Source organism: Dipteris shenzhenensis, chromosome 1 (assembly GCF_047967505.1).
Source record: "Dipteris shenzhenensis isolate YYH24624 ecotype China chromosome 1, Dip_SZ_1.0, whole genome shotgun sequence".
In the NCBI taxonomy this organism is placed as follows: domain Eukaryota; kingdom Viridiplantae; phylum Streptophyta; class Polypodiopsida; order Gleicheniales; family Dipteridaceae; genus Dipteris; species Dipteris shenzhenensis.
The window spans coordinates 67,294,672-67,315,050 of NC_141596.1; the positions used below are offsets into that span (position 1 = coordinate 67,294,672).

The following is a 20,379-nucleotide window of genomic DNA, read 5'->3' on the forward strand; positions in this document are numbered from 1 at the left end:
TCTCTAACACCCCAGACTGAGCCAAGGGCTCAGCTCAGCCCGGGGTTTTGCTACCTTAATTGGAGACAGGAGACGAAAAGAAGCAAGGGATGGGAGAGGCTAGCAACAGGCGGGAGGAGAAAAGCAGTAGGTGATGGGAGAGGCTACATACGATTAGACGGGGAATGGACGATCAACAACACCCCAGGGTGAGCTAGGGGCTTAGCTCAGCTTGGGGTTTGCTACCCTAACTAGAGACGAGGAGAAGCGAGAGAGAGAAAGAAAGTTTATGTCCACTGGACCAAAAGGTCTATGGGACAGCAAGAAACCCTCTAGTACATCTGCTTTAGGGAGGGCATATGGCAGCTCCCAAGGAGTGCAAAAAGCCACCCACATTATTTAGAATACCTACATGATAGTTTGGAAGAGTAAGTAGCCATACATCAGTTTAAGACTGAGAGTCTTTTGGTTTTGATTTGAACTCTATGATTCATGCTACGCCTTCTTGGTAAACTGCCCATTTTCCATCCTTTCTGGCAGCCCTGATGACACGACCCCACAAGATCTGACCCTATCATTGACCTAGAATCTGGTCCTCAATCCAACCAGAATCATAGCACAGGCGCCTCGATCCTCCCGACCACCCTCGAGCACGTGGGCTACAGCTCGACTCATCCATAGGCCCGTATCCAACCCAGGTGTCCCATACCACTTGAGCCCGTCCAGAGGACCTTCGATACACCACCTATGATCCGCCATGTAGATGGCCAGAGTCTTGGCCTGGGTCCATGCCCCATCCATCAGTTGAGGAGCGCTCAACTCAACTGCACAATAGCACTGTCCCTCCCTCTATATAGAAGGAAACCCGTTATAGATAGCACAATGCTATGAATAGCTCCCTCCATATAAAGCGAGCACTATATATATGAATCAATCTCTATATATAGCAATCTTGGCTAAAAATAGCCATCCAGCCCTATGCTATCCCGTAACCCACGTTCACCTGCTATCCAACCCTAGGTACACCATGCACGTGGGCACATGTTGGATAGTAGGTGAACGTGGGTTATGGGATAGCATAGGGCTGGATGGCTATTTTTAGCCGAGATTGCTATATATAGCGATTGATTCATATATATAGTGCTCGCTTTATATGGAGGGAGCTATTCATAGTATTGTGCTATCTATAGCGGGTTTCCTTGTATATAGAGGGAGGGCCAGTGCTATTGTGCAGTTGAGTTGAGCGCTCCTCAACTGATGGATGGGGCATGGGGCATGGACCCAGGCCGGGAGTCTGGCCATCTACATGGCGGATCATAGGTGGTGTATCAAAGGTCCTCTAGACGGGCTCAGGTGGTATGGGATGCCTGGGTTAGATACGGGCCTATGGATGAGTCGAGTTGTAGCCCACGTGCTCGAGGGTGGTCGGGAGGATCGAGGCGCGTGCGCTATGATTCTGGTTGGATTGAGGACGAGTTTCTAGGTCAGTGATAGGGTCAGATCCTATGGGGTCGTGTCACTAGATCCCGCAGGATCTAACCCTAGTGACACGACCCCGCAGGATCTGACCCTAGTGACACGACCTAGTAGGATCTGACCCTAGTGACACGACTCGGTAGGATCTGACCCTATCACTGACCTAGTGACACGACCCCGGGGTCGTGTCACTAGGATCTGACCCTAGTGACACAACCCCGCAGGATCTGACCCTATCACTGACCTAGAAACTTGTCCTCAATCCAACAGAAATCATAGCACAGGTGCCTTATCCTCCCGATCACTACTGAGCACGTGGGCTACAGCTCGACTCATCCATAGGCTTGTATCCAACCCAGGTGTCTCACTGAGCCCGTTTAGAGGACCTTCGATACACTACCTATGGTCTGCCATGTAGATGGCTAGAGTCTCGACTTGGGTCCAAGCCCCATCAGTTGAGGAGCGCTCAACTGATCCACACAATAGCACTGGCCCTCCCTCTATATAGAAGGAAACGGGCTATAGATAGCACAATGCTGTGAATAGTTCCCTCCATATAAAGCGAGCACTATATATGAATCAATCTCTATATATAGAAATCTCACGTTCACCTGCTATCCCTATCCCGTAACCCACGTTCACCCGCTATCCAACCCTAGGTACACCATGCACATGACATACTCCCCTTCCTCTAAGAACTCACTCCTGAGTTCACCAGAAAGCCCGAAAACTCACTGTGAAGATGAGTCAATGCCAATAACTATACTCGGACTATCAGTTTGAGTGTGCTATTCTTTCCATGAGATTCAAGTCAAAGAGAATCTAAGGCCAAAGTCACAATCTTTGATAACCAACCCAAGGAAAGTAAATCTCTCAATCTAAACAAGGTTACATATCATCAAGTATTCTCCTCGAGAAGTCAAGTAACGCTTGAATCCTCAGAGTTAATTCCGTTGACATATCCGTACACAAGCATGGTGAAATCCGGACCTGAAGGTAAATGATTCTATCAACCTTATCTATTGCGTTCGAAGTGGAAATTCGCGAAAAAATATTCTTCATGCTGAATACCCTTGAACTCAAAAGTCTTAGGTTGAGATCGAGGAATCATTGTTCGAACAACCCCATCAATTGAGCCCCTCGAGGTCAGTTCCGGGGTTGCAATTTCTATCAACCCTAATTTTTTGAATTACTTAGTATTCAGAAAATCCTCAACAGAATACCCTTGTTCAAATTCTTGAGTTGAAATACATGACAGACTTTCCATCGCAGAACAATTAGGTATTCGTTCATAACTCATGATGGAAGAATCTTCATGGAAGTATCAATGGGCAAAATCTTGACCAAAGATATGGTCCCCTGATCTATCCTCGGAATGCCCCTACATGAGGATAATCAGTAAAAATTCAGTTGGCTATATCCAGTCAATGACACTAGTCTAGACATGTATATAGTCAACCATCATAGGAATAACATCCTATGTGATCCAAAGACTATGGAAACTTACAATCCGAAATCTCTTAAAACAAGATCCACTATCGGATATCCTGTATAAACTTGTGCACAATAAATTGCTCCTAGCACAGGATCATCCAGTTCTTAGGATCTATGAATACCAAGTTCCAAACAAGGCACTTACAAACCATTCTCAGAAGAGAGGTGGTAATCCTCCCTGAGATTGTTTAGACTATGGAGCTCCAGGGTTGAACCCAAAAAAATACATGGCTTCTCTCAGGGTAAAAAATCTTAGTCAGCCCTCGTAAAAAATATAATCAGGTTGCCCCCAATTCAATTCAGCCTACTTGTACTTCACCCTAGAGGTCCTTGGGTATTGTTTCACGCTGGATTATACCACCACATCAGAGAATCTTAAATGTAACATACCTTAGTGTCCCATACCACCAAAGTATACTGCAAGTAAAAACTCAGTGGACAATATGAGTGAATCAGGGTAGCCAATCCCTCTTTACTCAGACCATCCCAGATTGAGTCAGGGTGGCAAATCCGTTCTCAATCCTTTTCTTAATGTGATTATATCATCCCCTTGTGTTACACTACCCCAACCAATAGGTCAAAAACAAGCGCCCTAACAACTCTTGAATCTTGACTATCCATGACCTCGGGCAAAAAGAGTGAGAATCAGAATGACCCCGCCTTTGGACATGATTCAAAGAAGGTATCTAACAAGACATCCTGGTCTAATCAATAAGAACCTTCATATGTCCAAACGGTAACTCGAAGAAACGTCATAACTCACAATCACATCGAGATCAAAACTTCAAATAGAAACCAAACAGGAATCTATACAGCAAGATTCGAGAAAGGAAAATCTAATTGCCTTTGTTAAATCCGGTCTAATATGTAACAAATACTTAGGCAGCCTCATTGTACCATATATCTAAAAAACTCCAAGATATAGGCAACACAAGTATAATTTGAAAAAACCCTCAAATTATAAATGCCACAAATCAAAACCAAATTAACCAAAACCTGGTCAATTTAATAACAAGACAGTTTAGAACATAAATCATACAAAATTGGGGAGCTTCTTGAACCAAGAGTGGTTCAAAAGATCCAGTTGAGCCAAAAATAATTGGGTGTCTGTCAAAACTGAGGATTTCAACATCTTCATCGCTTCTCAATAACTCGGAAGCGGTACAAAGACTCTAAAACAAGTTGTCTACATTTAGAACAACACGAGCCTTCTTCAATATATTTCTGGTACTGAGGGGTTTTATAGTAGTGAAGAGCTGCCCAGAGTTCATCCATCAAGGAATCCATCTCTCGTAGCAGGTCATGAGGTCTACGAGGAAAAATCTACGATGTAGCCTTGTTCTCCATCTAAAACAGTAATCCAATGTAGGTGTCTCATTACTTTGATGTCCTTCCATGGCTGGAAAATATCTCGCACGGGAGAGGGACTAGAAGAAAAACAGCTGCGTCCAAACATGTGCTCTTCACACTAGCAAAAGAGAATCTGGTGCTGCGTGGAATCAAGGAAGAAGGCGGGTAGAGGACAGCAAGAAAAATGGCGGAATCTGATAGGCTGATCTCAGACGGAAAGAGGGTGGGAAATTCGCCTTCATGCGCTGAAGTGTTGAAGTGAGAGGGAGAGAGGAATCCCAGGTATATAAATAGCCAGGAAGGGCCATCAAAAGCTAGGCAAATTTAGGGTGGGTGCTTGATTTAGAGCAAGTGCTTTCCTTGCTAGAGAGAGGAAAAAAAAGCAACCTGCTTTTTTAACCAAAAAACAGTTTCGCTTTTAATAGATCTGGTTCCGCTTTTCTCCAGCCAGCCAAAAATAGCCAAAACACACTAAAATCAGGCCATACACTCCTTCCCAAAGCCAAGCGCCTGCCCCAATCATATCGCCACTATCTCTGATGCCCGAATCTCTTAGACAAGCCGCTCTCTGGCTTATGAACGCCCTCTCTTTCCTCCTACATATCGACTGCAGCAAATCTAGGTCTCTAGGGTAGGAATCTCATCCTTGAGAACCTAGAGCGAATTCTTTCCCTAACCAGCCCACTCTCACGCGTCCCCACACAGCCAATCACATCAACAACCAAAGCGTGGGAAGTTATAGGTCAGAAACAATCATCCTCATATCTCTTGCTATAAGCACTAAATCTTCTCATCGCCAACCCTTCTCAGGGAATCTCGATTTCCAAACACGTAGCAACCGAGAGAGAGCACACAGCCTATGGACTTCTATTTCTTCCACAACTCTCCCAATCATGAGCGCACATCATCAGCCAACGATTCAGTCCATACATAAGCAGAAATTCAGATTTGCAAGAGCAATCTCAAAAACGTACCTGGAAGACATTTTTTTTGCATACCTCGCGTTGAATTCAATTGTGATAGGACGGCTTTGATACCAAATGACACGACCCCGTAGGATCTGACCCTATCACTAACCTAGAATCTCGCCCTCAATCCAACCAGAATCATAGTGCAGGTGCCTTGATCCTCCCGACCACCCCCAAGCACGTGGGCTACAACTCGACTCATCCATAGCCCGTATCTAACCTAGGCGTCCCATACCACCTGAGCCCGTCCAGAGGACCTTCGATACACCACCTATGATCCGCCATGTAGATGGCCAGAGTCCCGGCCTGGGTCCATGCCCCATCCATCAGCCGAGGAGCGCTCAACTTAACTACACAATTTTTTTTTTTGCCGAAAAAACAGTGCTAATTATATTACTTCGAGAACAAGATACAAGAGGTCAGCTTATAGCTGACGGGCTGCGTTCACAAATCGGACACAGCCCTAAAAGGTAGCAGAATAAATCATACTCTCACGGAGGGATAAGACGAGTGTGAATGAACAGCCATCGGGGTGGTGAGTAGTGCCACCGAAGGCCCTGCGTAGTCTGCTCGAAGAAGAGGCCCTGTGTGTCCCAAGCCCGGAGGAAGCGTCTCCGCTTCTCCTGACCGGCCCGGGAGTCTCCCTGAATCTGGTCCCACTGGCCTCTGAGGGTATGAATAATCTCACTCCAAATCTCCGCCATGATCTGGGCAGTCGATAAGGAGGTGCCACCGAGGATCTGCGCGCAGCGCGAGGTCCAGATGTGCCACCCTGTAATGCTGCTAATAATCTCCCAGACTGGCTGCCTCTCCCGAACTCCTGTATCAGCCTCTGCTAGGTACTGCGGGATACCCTCGAGCGGCCCCCACGTCCCCTTTGTGATAAGGAAAGTGGGGTCCTGCTGGCATGCCTCGAATAAGTGATGAAGACCAAGTGCGGTGCTGCACCAACAGAACGCGCCCCAAGTGATCAATCCTAGCTCTGGTGCTGCGCGAGTAAGAATCCCGAAAGTCCACCTCCACACTTCCTGGGCGCGAGTGCAGCTCCACAGGCAGTGTTTTGGTGACTCCTCATCCGCATGGCAAATCTGGCAGCATCCGTCCTGGCCTATCTGCCTCAACCAGCTCCCCACTGGAAGACCTTTGTGGGCAAGAAGCCACAGGAAGTATGAGATCTTCCGCGGCCGCCAGCTCTCCCACAAGGCCTTCCAGAATGCCTGCAAAAAGAACCTGGAAATACCCTGTGCGTACCAGCTGGGTCGCTGGGTAAGGAGGCGGCTCTGCATCCTCCCGAGAACTCGCCTGCCCAGAGTCGTGCTGTAGGCGAAGAAGGAAGTCGGCCCCTGTCCTGTCACAATCTCTGGCCACCACCACTCTCCTGGGTCCCAATCAAGCTCTGACAAGGCCCGCCCCTCCCAGAGCCAAAGACGCCAAAGCTGCATCTGATCCTGCTCGATGCTAGGGTCGGTACGCCAGACCTTCCCCAAAAGGCCTACGACCCGAACCCTCTGCCATGGGAGTAGGGGGTCGATGAGCGCATCCTCTCTCCTGAGTCGTCCATCCCCAGAAACCGCGAAGAAGGAGATAGAGGAGTCATCCATACGTCCTGCGATCACCAGTGGGATGCCACGGGGGGTGAACTGTCCCAGCCAGCGGGTGTCACCAGGCATGAGGACCTGAGGCTCAGGTGGAACCAACCAAACAGCTGGGATCGCACCGTCGATCTCCGTGCGTCTCGCCTGGGCTCCACGTGCACCTCCAGCTGCGTCTGCAAGATCAGCCATCTCCAGATGTCTGTACGTATCCCTCAAACTCGAAGGGACCGGGCTGGCCCCCTCATCCAGCCGTCCCACCTGATATGTGATCTCTCCCCCAACTGAAGGCCCTCGGCATCTCTGACCTGACCGTTCCAGATAAGTGGCTGGCGATCGATCTCCTCCTGACAGCTGGGAGGGGACTGAATGAGACTGAGGCGGAGCCGCCTCCAAACCATGAGGAGGCTACGAATGAGTGGGGAACGGGGCTGAGTGAGCGGGGCGGAAGTGAAGATCCACTTGAGGGACGGTAGCCACTCTCCACCTCGGCGCGGGACACAAGAACCGACTCCCTGCTGAAGTAACATCTTCCACGTCTGCCCCCCCGGGGTCAAACCGCGGATGACAAGCTTGCCTAACAAGGCCTGACTCTGAAGCTCTGGATCGATGACCCCCAGGCCACCCTCAGCCTGCGGAAGAATGACTGTCTGCCAAGCAACCCTGGCTCTGGTATCTCTAAGACCATCCTCCCCGGACCAAAGGAAGTTCCAAACCAACCTCCTGAGCTGTGCCACGCTGGATCTCGAGAAGCACCAGCAGGAAGCCACATACCAAGCCGTGGCTAGGAGGACCTGGTTAACTACCAGGGCACGACCTGCAAGAGAGAGCTTAGCAGTGCTCCAGAAAGCCAGCTTCCGTCGGATGGAGTCTAGCACCGGGAGAAACTGCTGAGCTGGCGTGATGTCTAGGCCAACGTGAAAGCCAAGGTATCTAGCTGTCTGTCCCCGTGGAATCCATCTGAAACCCAGAAATCGCCCCCACTGAGAACACGCCCCAGGGTCTGTGAGAAAACCAACTGATTTGTTCTAGTTGATTTTCGCACCAGCAGCCGAGCAGAAGACCTCCAGGGCCATCCGCACCCTCTCTAGCATCCTCTCATCGTCCTGGACATAAAGGGCTGTATCATTTGCGTACTCCGAGTCCAAAAGCTCCGTGTCCTCCCGGAGTGGAAGGCGAGCACCCCTGATCCCTGTGGACCTCGCCCGAAGGTAGTAAGTCATGGCCTCGGCGAAGAAGAGAAACAGGTAAGGAGCAAGGGGGCAGCCCTGACGTACTGATCTCTCCAAGCTAAAGCGCTCACCCATCCTGCCTCCAATGATGACCTCGCTAGACGCTGTCCTGTACAAAGCTGAGATACCCTGAATCCAACCTGCCGGGAAACCTAGCCGCTCCAGAGTCCCCTCCAAAAAGGACCAGTCCACGCGATCGTAGGCCTTCTCGAAGTCGAGAAGTAGAATGGCAAGGTGTGATCCGCTGTGCTGAGCCCACTCCGCCGCCTCTGAAAAGGTGAAGACATTATCCAGGATACTGCGATCCTGGACAAAGCCTGTCTGAGTGTCATGGATGAGGTCTGGGAGTAGAGGCCGAACTCTGGCACTGATCATCTTGGCGAGGATTTTGTAGGCAGTGGTAAGGAGAGTGATCGGACGCCACTGGCGGATCTCCTTTCTATCTCCTCCCTTCGGGATGAGGCAAATCAGTCCCGAGGAAAGGCTCTCTGGCATCTGACCGCTGCTGAAAATCCCCTGCAGAGCTGCAAGGAGGGGCTGATGGATCTAGTCCCAGAAGGAGGTGAAGAATGCTCGGGATAGCCCATCCTCACCTGGGCATTTCTGTCCGTCGATGACCATCAAGGCCTCCAACATCTCATCCACGGTGAACGGTGCCAACAACGTCGCCTGCATGCTAGGCTGGACCAGGGATGGAATGTGCCTCCACACCTCCTCACGGGCACGACTAGCACGAGGGGCAAGCGGCTCCTGCTGGAAGAGGGTCCTGTAGAAGTCAGTGGCCAACCCCAGGACCTCCCCCGGATCCGTAACGATGTGACCATCCGCTGTCCTGAGACTCCGAAGTTGATCACCTGCAGCTCTCTGGCCATGCGTCCTGAAGAACTCCCTGCACATCCGGTCACCCTTCCGGGCCCAGAAGGAGAGAGAGGCGTGATAGGAAAACTCTGAGCGACGCTGGAGTGTCTCCTCCAGAAGGGCTCTGGCTCGAACGGCCTGGATCCGAAGCTCCTCCGAGCCCGGGGAAGCCTGCTGGAGTCGCTTGAATGGAGGCGTGGTCCCTCCGAAGAGCTCTCTGTAGGGCTGCGAGCTGGCAGATCTGGCTGGACTCCTGCAAAGCCTGCGCAACCGAGTCTACCAGATCCACGCACTCGCCCCAGTCTCTGTCCCAAAGACTGCAAATATTGCTGCGCACGTCCACCCTCGAGAAAATGGAGTCGGGAATCCTGCATGACCGAGGGGGAAGGGTCTGGGATGCCGAATCTAATGATAGGAGCACAGGCGCATGGTCGGAAAGTGTCGTCCCTGGAACTATACCCGCCTGACCGCCTCTGCTGATGGCCCAATCACTGACATAAAATCTATCAAGCCTCTCCAGGAGTCTGCCTCCTTCCCTGCGGAAGCCCCATGAGAAGTCCAGGCTCCCGTGCCAACGCCGGAAGGACGGGTCTCTCCAACTGTCCCTCCCTCCTGTCGCGAAGATGAAAGAGTCCCAAGCTGACTGCTCTGCCTGAGCCATACCTGTGAACTCCGGACCTCTGCCCTGCTGGTCCTCCAAGGTCTCCAGATTGTTGAAGTCACCTCCAACAATCCAGGAATCCATGTCTGGAAGAATCCCTATAAGTGTCCTCCAGAAGGTGGCTCTGCATCGGAGGTCTGTGGGAGCATAAATGTTGAGGATTCCTATTTTGGATCCCTCCAAATCCAGGCCTACCCAAAGGGCCCGGCCTGGGATCAACGTGACATGACCGAAAACTCCCTGGGCTAACTGCTCGCACACGGAGGTACAGACACCCCCACTCCTCCCCTGTGCGCCGATCGAGGGCTCCCAATAAGTGTAGGAACGTCCAGGGAGAACCTTCCCGCAGCTACGGGAATGAGCCGCAGAAAGCTTGTGCTCCTGGAGCAGAAGTACATCCAAACGACCAATCACTGCAGGCTGAAGTTCCTGTCGCAAAATGAGCTTCCTGGGACCACGGGTGCCAGAAGAGTGAAACCCGTTCACATTCCAGGATACGAGGTGTAGGCTCATGGAGAGGGATGAGAGGCTGCGAACAACTGTCTGCTCGCAGTCGAAGTCGATGAAGAAGCAGACATATCGGAATGGAGGCGCTGCCGCTTATGAGAAGGTTTGGAGGGGGAGACGGGGTCGTCCTGCCCGTTCTTCAACACCTTCAGCAAAGGCGAGAGGCCTTTGGTGCCATGAGCAAATGCTTTCTCGAGCCAGCTCGAGATCTCTGAAGTGGTCATCCCATAGAAGGTTCGGAGTTTCTGATGGGACCAAGCTCTGACATCCTGGGGGAGAGGCCATGACAGGGGAGGTCTGAGGATCACAATCAGTCGGAAGCGTTTGGCGGCGCAACGCCACCGCAGGCGCACATCGCCCTCGGACCACTGAGTCTCGAGAAGCTGCCCACCGGACGGGCCTATCCAGGAGCAAACCTGGGCGTGTGTCTGCTCTCTGAGAGCCTCCCAAACCGAGTCGTCTGTCCAGGTCTCGGTGCCATCGCTGAGGAACGTGAAAGCGAAGCTAGGGCCATCCCTAGGGGCCAAGGCGGCAATCTTCCCATCCGCCCCTTTGCGGAGCAGGAAGATACTGATGTCGAGACAAGCCGGGAAGGTCCCAAGGTCGGCCACATCCAAGTAGTCCCAGGGGCCAGATCTGTAAAAGTCTCGAGGAAGCTCTCTCTCCTGAAGCTGAGACCCATCAGAGTCTGCCACTGAGGGGCTAGCGGACAGGGAAGCCTGCTCCAGTGGTGGTGTAGACTCCGGGTGTCCTGCCAGCGAGGGGGGAGGGGGAGGAGGCTGAGGGGTAGGCGACTCGGACTCCACGGAGGCGACTAGCGGAGGAGGTGGAGAAGAAGGAGCGGGGTGCTGCCCTCGGCTGGGAAGCCGACGGTGCAGCTAACTCTGTAGGAGAGTCGAGGGGGACGGGGGGGGCGGGGGGGGATGGGGATGCATCTGGAACTGGGGCTGAGAGGGAGGAGGAGGAGACTGAGGAAGAAGAGGCGGGGGCTGAAGCTGCGGGTCGGGCGAAGGGGGGGGAAACTGGGGAAGGGGCTGGGACTGAGTGGAAAGGGGCGGGGGAGCGGGAGAGAGGGGGATCTGAGGCTGTGAAGGGCGGGCTGCCGTCGAAGAAGAAGCTCTCCCAGGTCCCTGGGGTGGCTGCCTGTCAGGTCTCTGGGGTGCTGCTGCAGGAAGGGTAACCTCTGCCTCCTTGCCTTTATCCGAAATCTTCTTGTTCTTTCCTCTTTTCCTTCTAACCTCGGTCCAACCGCCCACTAACTCTGGACCGGACTCCGGCTGCCTCGGCTCCTCCTGACGTGGCTGTCCGGGGGGGGCGGGGGCGGAGGGGGCGGGGGCGGGGGGGGGTCGAGACGAGCTGGCGAAACGTGGACAAGCAGCCGCCAAGTGCCCAAAGCCGTGGCACTCAGGCACTGACCTGGCTGTCCGGTGACTATCATACTCTGGGTGATGCTGCCGGCATCTGTCACGATCTCGATCACTGCAGGGAGAGTCGCAGGATCTGCCACAACCACACGGACTCGGGGGCTCCTGCCGTGGTCACCGCGTCGGCGAAAGTGTCGTGCATAACCCAGCCAAAGTGGGAGCCCAAGTCCCTGACAATCGGCCGCAGCTCAGCATCAAGACCTGGAAAAACTAGTGTCACTGGGTGGCGAGGTATACGGAACCGAACATCAAAATCCGCTGCGCTGAATCCACGGTACCACGGGACTATCATGATAATCTTTCCATCCACCGATGTGGGGGAACCGACAATCAGGTTGCTCGTAGCTTTCTCATTGGAGAGTTTGAGCCAGAAGATGCCCCTTCCCATAAGGGCCACCTCCTCAATATGGCCATCCTCTAGCAGGAGAGTGGACTGGAGCCAGTCCCTGATGGCTGATCTGGAGGGAGAGTATCCAATGACTCTACCGTAAACAGAGGTACGGGCAAAGTCAATGGCAACCTCCTGAACACGAGATGATTGTTGCTCTGTCAGGATAACGCGGTAGGCATCTGGAGAGGGAGGGTCCGACTGGGCCTCCGGATTCGGGCAGGGGGCCGCCATACCGCCAAGACTAACTGCAAGCTTCCGATGAGGAAGAGGCTGCCACCCAAAAAAGGGGGTCGAAGCGGGAGGGTGGAGCCTGGGTGTGGAGAGGACGGTTGCGGAGGCGGAAGGTGGAGGCGGGGTGGAGGAGTGGAGCGGAAGGGCGGGCGAGGCGGAGTGAGGGGGCGGGGGGTTCGGGGCGGGGGGCGGGGTGAAGGGTGCGTGGTGCGGGGAAGACGGGGGGCGCGGAAGGGCGGGGGGGCGGGGTTGGTGTGGCGAGGGGCGGAGAGGTGAAGCGGGGGGCGGGGAGAGCGGAATGGAGGCGGGGGGGCGGGTGAAGCGAGGGGGGTCGGGCGGGTGAGGCTGAGCGGCGAGAGGGGGGGGGTGAGGTGAAGCGAGGGGGGGTTGAGCGAATCGAGGTGAGGCGGAAGGGGCGGGATGGAAGGGAGCGGAGAGGCGAGGGGCGGCTGAGACGAGGGAGGGGGGGGAGAGTGGAGGCGAGGGGCGGTGATGGAGAGGCGAGGTGGAGGGAGTGGAGGGACGAGGTGGAGGGGAGCGGAGAGGCGAGAGAGCGGCGAGGGGGGTGAGAGCGGAGGCGAGGGGCGCAGCGAGGTGGGCGGCGGGTGAGGGGGAGGGGGGGCGGGGGGCGAGGGCGGAGGGGCAGGGGGTGGGGGTGGTCGAGGCGAGGGGAGGAGCTAGGGGGAGGGAGGTAGAGCTAGCGGTGGGGGGGGAGGGGAAGCTCGCAGGAGCGAAACTTTGTGTACTTAACTACACAATAGCACTGGCCCTTCCTGTATATAGAAGGAAACCCGCTATAGATAGCACAATGCTATGAATAGCTCCCTCCATATAAAGCGAGCACTATATATATGAATCAATCGCTATATATAGCAATCTCGGCTAAAAATAGCCATCCAGTCCTATGCTATCCCATAACCCACGTTCACCTGCTATCCAACCCTAGGTACACCATGCACATGACACCTGACTTTAGCTAATTCAGTTGCCTTAATCTTAAGTTGAGCTTGTGTAAGCTCCTCTGCTATCCATACTTTGGTGCCCTTCAACTTGTAAGATTGTCGAAGAAGCTTAATCCGCATATCTTTTGACTTCAGTGTAAGGATAGCATGACCTTTATAGTGCAAGATAGAAGCTGGCTTGGAGTCGCCATCATCCTGCTCATCATCATCCACCCATTCAATGTTGGGCAAGCTTGCTTTGATCTTTGTCAATATTTCACACTATATGTCCTCCTCTTTGTATCAATCTTTTGGGAGTGCCCCTATTCTAATCTTCAGCGCATTATCACATCTAGCTTCGTGTTCTTTAATCTCTGCTTGAATATCTGACTTACATGCTTTGGTGTCCACTTCCACAATCACTGGGGACTTGGAGGAGAGGGTGGGCCAGTAGTCCATAGTTGGCTGTCTGTTTGAACCCGCTAGCTTAACCTAACCCTCCGGTTGGGTTGGGGGTTAGCCCAACTCGGGGTTAGGGTTAGTTAGCTGCTTCTAACGGGTACGGAGGGAGAGGTACGGCTTTTGCTGACGGGCGGTACGGTATTGGTTGCCTGTTGACGGGTTGTACAAATGGGGGGAGAGGTACGGACGACGGGACTGTACGGTACTGGTTGCTTGTTGATGGGCTGTACGGACGGGGTACGGACGAGGTACAAACGAGGAAAGAGAGAGAGAGGCTAACGGGAGAGGAGAGGCTGAGCGGGGAGAGGCTAGCGGGAGGGAGAGGCTGAGCAGGAGAGGCTTGCAGGGAGGGAGGGAGAGAGAGAGAGGGGGAGGGGGGAGGGAGGGAGGGTCTATTAGCGTCCACGGGAGACCAAGAGGTTCTATGGGACAACATGAAAACCATCTAGTACATCAGCTTAGGGAGGGCACAGGGCAGCTCCCAGGGAGTGCAGAGGAAGCTCCATTTTATTAAGTACCTAGTGATAACCTAGATAAAACACACACATATATAGCTTGCCATACATCAGTGATTCTTTTGGCTTTTGATTTGAACTCTTTAATAAGTGCTACTCCTTCTCGATATACTGCCCATTTCCCATCTTTCCTAGCAGCCTTAACCTTTGCTAATGCCATTGCCTTGTTCTTGAGTTGAGCTTGTGTAAGCACCTCAACTATCCATACTTTGGTACCTTTCAGCTTATAAGATTGTCGGAGAAGCTTAATCCGCCATTGTTTTGATTTAATGTAAGGATGGCATGACCTTTAGAATGTTCAATATAAGCTGGTCTGGAATTATCATGTTTTTCCACAATACCTTCCGACCATTCAATGTTGGGTTGGGTTGCTTTGACCTTTGTTAGTGTTACATAGAATGTGTCCTCTTTGTACTAGTCTTGTGGGAGTCCCCCTATTTTGATTTTCAGTGCATTGTTCTGTCTAGCTTCATGTTTTTTAATCTCTGCTTGAATGTCAGTCTTACTTAATTTTGTGTCGACTTCCACACTCACTTCCTTCTTAATTGTTTGAACCTCAGTATGCACTAAACTCTTGACTGTGAAGACTAGCTAGGGCATAGGGGGAGAAGCTTTGCAAACCTTCACAGCTTCATCTATAACTAACTGTTGTTCAGGCCCTTCAAGGACCCGAAGTCTAGCTGTTACCTCTTCCAGTAATATCTTCAGCTCCCTCACTTCTTGTTGTAGGAAATAAACTATTCATGTTGCCTGAGAATGGGTTTGTCAAAACCCCCCTGGTAATACGTAAGTTGATATGGAGAGGGTGTCCTGGCAACTGAGCAATAGAGGGGTTTGCTACTGATAGGAATATTTGCGGCATGACGATTGTTGCTGGCTGGAGTCATTGGAGTCCTTGGATACATGGAGATATCGAGGAGGATTTTGAGGGAGGCTAGGCCACTCTTTGCTGGCCATATTTGAGAGAACCCCAAGCTTATCCTAACCCCTGGGCTGGGCTAGGGTTTCAGCCCAACCCAGAGTTAGGCACCAACCAAACCTTGGATTGGTGCAGCGGTTAGGTTAGGGTTTGCAAGAGGCGGCACTGAATGACGACTAGTGACGGGCTAGAGTTTGCTGGAGGAGGCGCAGAAGGATGGGCTAGGGTTTGCTGGCGGAGGCGCAGAAGGTGCTGTGGTTGGAAACAACTCTGAAGGTAGGTGGCGTTGGATGACGGGCTGCTATGGTGATGGTGGGCATGAGCTGCTATGTTACGTTACGGTGACGATGGGCTATGCTGACGGGTAGGGGCTATGATGATGGGCTGAGAGAGAGAGAGAAGTAGAAGTAGAAGTAGAATTTATTAGCGTCCTCGGGGGGCCAAAAATGACCCATGGGACCCGTCTCGATACAATGTAAAAAGAGTCTCCTCAAGGAGAGGGGTCAGGAGTCTATGAGTTCCTGACGACAGGTAAAAAGACGAGTGACAAAAGATCCCAGTGCTGCCGGAGAGGCAGTGGAGAGAACTGATGTCAACTGAGCGGAGTCCCCCAGTATCTGCTAATAGTCCTCCCTGATATGTGCATATCGGGGGCACTGTAGAGCTACATGTGCCTCCGTCTCAACTGTCTGCATGTCACAAAGGGTACAGACTCTAGCATGTCTAGGTTGGTGTATCCAAGCTCCCTGCTCAATGGCAAATGTATGAGATCTGGTACGGAACTTGGTGATGTTTCTGCGATATAGAAGGGGGATAGGTGTGCTAATATAAGACTGAGCATGAGTCTCTATGGACATGTATGTAGACCAACATGTGGGATTTATGTTGTCTTGGTAATATTCCAGCTTTACCCTCTTTTCACTTGTCAACCAGTGATTCCGCAAAGTGCTCAGTAAAGGTAGTTCAAACTCTTGCATGTTGACCTTTTCAGGCGGCATGATCAAATATGCTTCCACTTTCCATCTGCTGAACCATTTTCTTATGTCGGTTGCCCATCCTGTGCAGATGACCTTACTTTTGTAGTTCTTTTGAAGCTTTGTGCTGGCATTCCATGCTTTATGAGGCAGCCTATCAGGTTGCATTTGCTGCATATCTATTAGGTATTGCATAACTCTGATTAATGCATGAAATTCAATCTCTCTCCTTCCCGTTTCCAACAGAAGTATTGAGTATGGAGTAGTGGGTTTGACACCAAGGTGTCTCCTTAGGAAAGCTTTTTGCATTTTCTCAATATCATTCCATGTAGAGGCTGAAATGCTGCCTCCCCATACTTCCACTCCATATAATACTGTCTGCACAACATATGCATCAAACAATATATTTTGAATTTTCCAGTTCCTAGTGTCGGTGTGCCTGCAATCATTCTCAAGCTGGTAGTACTTCCCCCAACCAGTGTCCATCCTTCTATGTATACATTGCCACCGTCTGTGATTTGCCGGGATATCAACCCCTAAGTATTTGAAGGTGCTGAAATACTCAATGATCTGTCCATCAAAGGTGATCTCAGGGGGATGTTCTGGCTGATTGGTACAGACTGCCATCATCTTTGTTTTTCCGACATTTACTTGCAGCCCGCTTTCCCTACAAAAAGTCTTAAGCACTTGTAAAAGTTTGTGCATAGATTCCGGATCGTATGCAAAAAGAACGACATCATCTGCGTATAACAACAATAGCACTGTCCAAAGCCCCAATTGCGGTCCTTGCAACCCTTTCTCTACTGCAAATTCATTGATGAGTTCCTCTAGTTGGTCAATGCATATTCCGAACAAGGTAGGCGATAGAGGGCAGCCTTGCTTCACTCCCATATTGCTCTCAAATACATCAGACATACCTTGTGTTTGTTTGAGTCGGCATAATACCTTTTCATAGATGCGAGAGATGCCTACCCTTAAGGCCAAAGGGACTCCTATTTCTTGCATTCTCTTCCATAATCCTTCTCTTGGAACTGTGTCAAATGCTTTCTTGAAATCCACAAAACAACAAAATAGAGTGCGTCCTCTCAGTCTGCATTCATCCATGAGGACCCTTAAGGTAATAAGGTGGTCGGCTGTCCTGTGCTCCTTGCGAAAGCCTGCCTGTCTGGTGGCTCTTTTCTGTGCCTCTTCTGCCCATGAGCTGATTTTCATTTCAAGCACTGTACTGAAGAGCTTGGTCAATGTAGAGCTGACCATTATAGTTCTGTAATTTGTGACTGAATTTTTGTCTCCACCTTTGTGTAAAGGCTGGACCCAATTTTCTTGCCATTCCTGAGGGAAACCATGGTGTAGAGCATGTGTTAGGAACCATGGTGTAGAGCATGTGTTAGGATGTGTGAGAGCCATGTTCTTGCTCGTTCTCCTGTCCATTTCACAAATTCCGCCTGTATCTTCATGTGATCTGATGCTTTGCCATTAGCCATCTTCTTTAGTCCAACTTCAATGTCTTCGAAGGTGAAAGGACTAGTGCATGTGAGAGAGAGAGAGAGAGAGAGAGAGAGAGAGAGAGAGAGAGAGTGCTTTAAGCTGAACGAGCTCAGCTTACCAGTACATATCCACTTACTATCCATTTACAGCTTCATGATTTCTATTTTGTTTTCTAAATTCAGCTAATGGAATTGGGCATGCTTTAATGCTTTAGTTATTCAAAAATTGCTTGTTTGTCGACAAGTATGGCATGCTTGCTTTCGATGCATTCCAACTGTGCTGGTAATGGCTATATTGACAGCTCGGATTGGAGAAGTAACAAGAACAACCAAAGAAACTGATGTAAGAGTGAGCATTAATCTTGATGGTACTGGAATTTGCGAAACTGACACAGGCATTCCTTTCCTTGATCACATGCTTGATGTAAGTGATGATTTATTTTTCACTAGTGCCTTCTTTATGTTCAGATTGTGTTTGTATGATCATTTGTTGGTAAAATATATATTATGGTTTTCCTTTTTTGTGTTCGAAGTATAGGAATTTAGCTCAATGTTTAGGGAGTTTTTTCAGCATGTTGGAAACTACCAGGGAGAGTGTAGAACCATATTTTTTCAGGTTCAAGAAGGAGCATGCTGATATGTGTGATATCTGTGTTTATGTGCGTATGTATGTCTGTACGTGCGCGTGTACTTGCAACCATCATCGAGTTGGACAACCCTTATACATTGAGATTGATTTGAGAGTAAGGTAATGAGCATTTCACGAAGACATCTAAGCAATGTGAGTGGTTCTACAAGGCAGGGCCAGCAAGTACCTTTTACACTCACACAGATCAAGGAAGCTGCAGAATGCCCTCACAGATAGCTGATCTTGTATTGGTTTCTAGAGCATAATAAAAAAGTTTCTTTTTTTGGGGGGAGTGGGAGGGAGGAACTATGTATGTATACTCACACACTGAGTTTGCTGCCCCTATCAGGCGATTTCTTCTATAATGAAAAAGCATCTTTCAGTGTATTTGATTTTTGTCAAAGAAAAAGAACCAGTCGAGGATGACTCTAATTTTTCCAAGCTGGAAAAACATCGAACTGAGTTTTTATTTCAGTTTCAAGCTGGTTTTTCAAATGAACTCCCAAAGGAGTTACCTCGTGAGAGGCCAGAAGATCATACCATTGATATCATTCCTGGCAGTTCTCCACCTAACCGACCATTATACAGGGTGAGTGCGGCACAGCAAGAGGAGATCATGTGTCAGGTGAATGAATTGTTACAGAAGGGGCTGATTCAGCCAAGCTCTTCTCCATATTGTTCTCCCATCCTCCTTGTGCAGAAGAAGGATGGATCTTGGAGAATGTGTATTGACTACAGGGCTTTGAATAAGATCTCAATCAAGAATTGATTTCCTATTCCACGCATTGATGACATCTTGGATCGATTAGAGGTATCAGCCATCTTCACGCGCATTGACTTGAAGAATGGTTACCATCAGATACGAATCAGGCCCGAAGATGTACATAAGACTGCCTTTAGGACCACTTTTGGGCTTTATGAGTTTCTTGTCATGCCATTTGGTTTGACTAGTGCTCCTGCTACCTTCAATCGCATGATGGATCACATTTTCAGGGAGCACAGGAAGTTTGTGCATACATTCTTTGATGACATTATTGTGCACTCGAAAGATGAGAGGAGCATAGGCAACACTTGGTAGTTGTATTTGCAGAACTCAGGAAACACAACTTGCTGGTCAACACAAAGAAGAGTGAGTTCTTCATGCCAAAGATACATTTTGTGGGACACATTATCTCACGAGATGGAGTGAGGATGGACTCTGTCAAGATAGAGGCAATCAAGAATCGGCCTCCATTGAAGAACCTACATGAAGTCCGTGGTTTTCTTGGCTTGTGTTCATACTACAGACTCTTCATTCGCTATTTTGCTGAGATAGCTTCACCCTTACATGCTTTGCAGAAGAAGGCAGTGCCTTTCCGTTGGGGGAAGAAAGAAATTGCAGCATTCAATGAGCTAAAAGAAAAGCTATGCTCTGATCCTGTTATTATTTTGCCAGACTTGGGAAAGCCTTTTGTTCTTCAATGTGATGCAAGTGGCAATAGTGTTGGTGGAGTGCTTATGCAGGAAGGCAGAGTGGTTGCATATGAGAGCAGGCTGCTCCGTGATGCTGAACACAACATGAATGTATATGAGCAAGAGTTGGTAGCTGTAATTCATGCTCTTACTATGTGGAAGCACTATCTTTAGGTGCTGATTTTTATGTGCAAACTGATCATCAATCGCTGCGATACTTCCTCACTCAGAGAAAGTTGTCAGAGAAGCACATGAGACGGGAAAACTTCCTTTCCATTTTTCATTTTCAGATTGTACATGTGGCTGGAAAGAAAAATGTAGTGGCTGATGCACTTTCCAGAAGGCCACGTATGGAAGCTATGTCCAAGAAACCACATGTATCTGTAGTTACTATTGCTTATCACAATGAGCTTGATGTCATGAAGGAGCAGTATGCTACAGATAATGCTTTTGCACGTGTTTATGATCAGTTTATGGAGGGCAATGGGCATGATCATTATACACTTAAGGAGGGATTTATGATGATGCATGGAAAGCTGTGTGTAACGCAGCCATTGAGGCATAAGGTGCTCACTGAAAGTCATGCCCCATCGCATGCAGGGCATAGGGATATTGAGGCTACAATCAAAGCAATAGAGCACTACTTTTATTGGCCTTCTCTACGCAAGGATGTTGAGGCTTATGTCGGGACATGCATCACTTGTCAAAAGGTGAAGTATGAGAGGTAGAAACAGCCCGGTTTACTTCATCCTTTGCCTATACCAGATAGACCATGGCAGAGTATCGCTGTGGATTTTTTTTTAATCTCCCTCGCACTCCTACTGGTCATGATGGCATA

The 20,379-nt window shown here is 50.1% G+C and overlaps 1 protein-coding gene across 2 annotated transcripts in view; it reads left to right on the top strand.

Annotated features, from left to right (window-relative positions):
- The window catches only part of LOC147906258 (uncharacterized), a 60,945-nt gene that overhangs the window by 13,127 nt on the left and 27,439 nt on the right, over positions 1-20,379 (top strand). For both annotated transcript variants that reach the window (XM_087377432.1, XM_087377437.1), the window contains exon 2: positions 17,764-17,885. In XM_087377432.1, the coding sequence (XP_087233558.1) occupies positions 17,764-17,885 (122 nt within the window). The remainder of the gene's footprint in view (positions 1-17,763; positions 17,886-20,379) is intronic.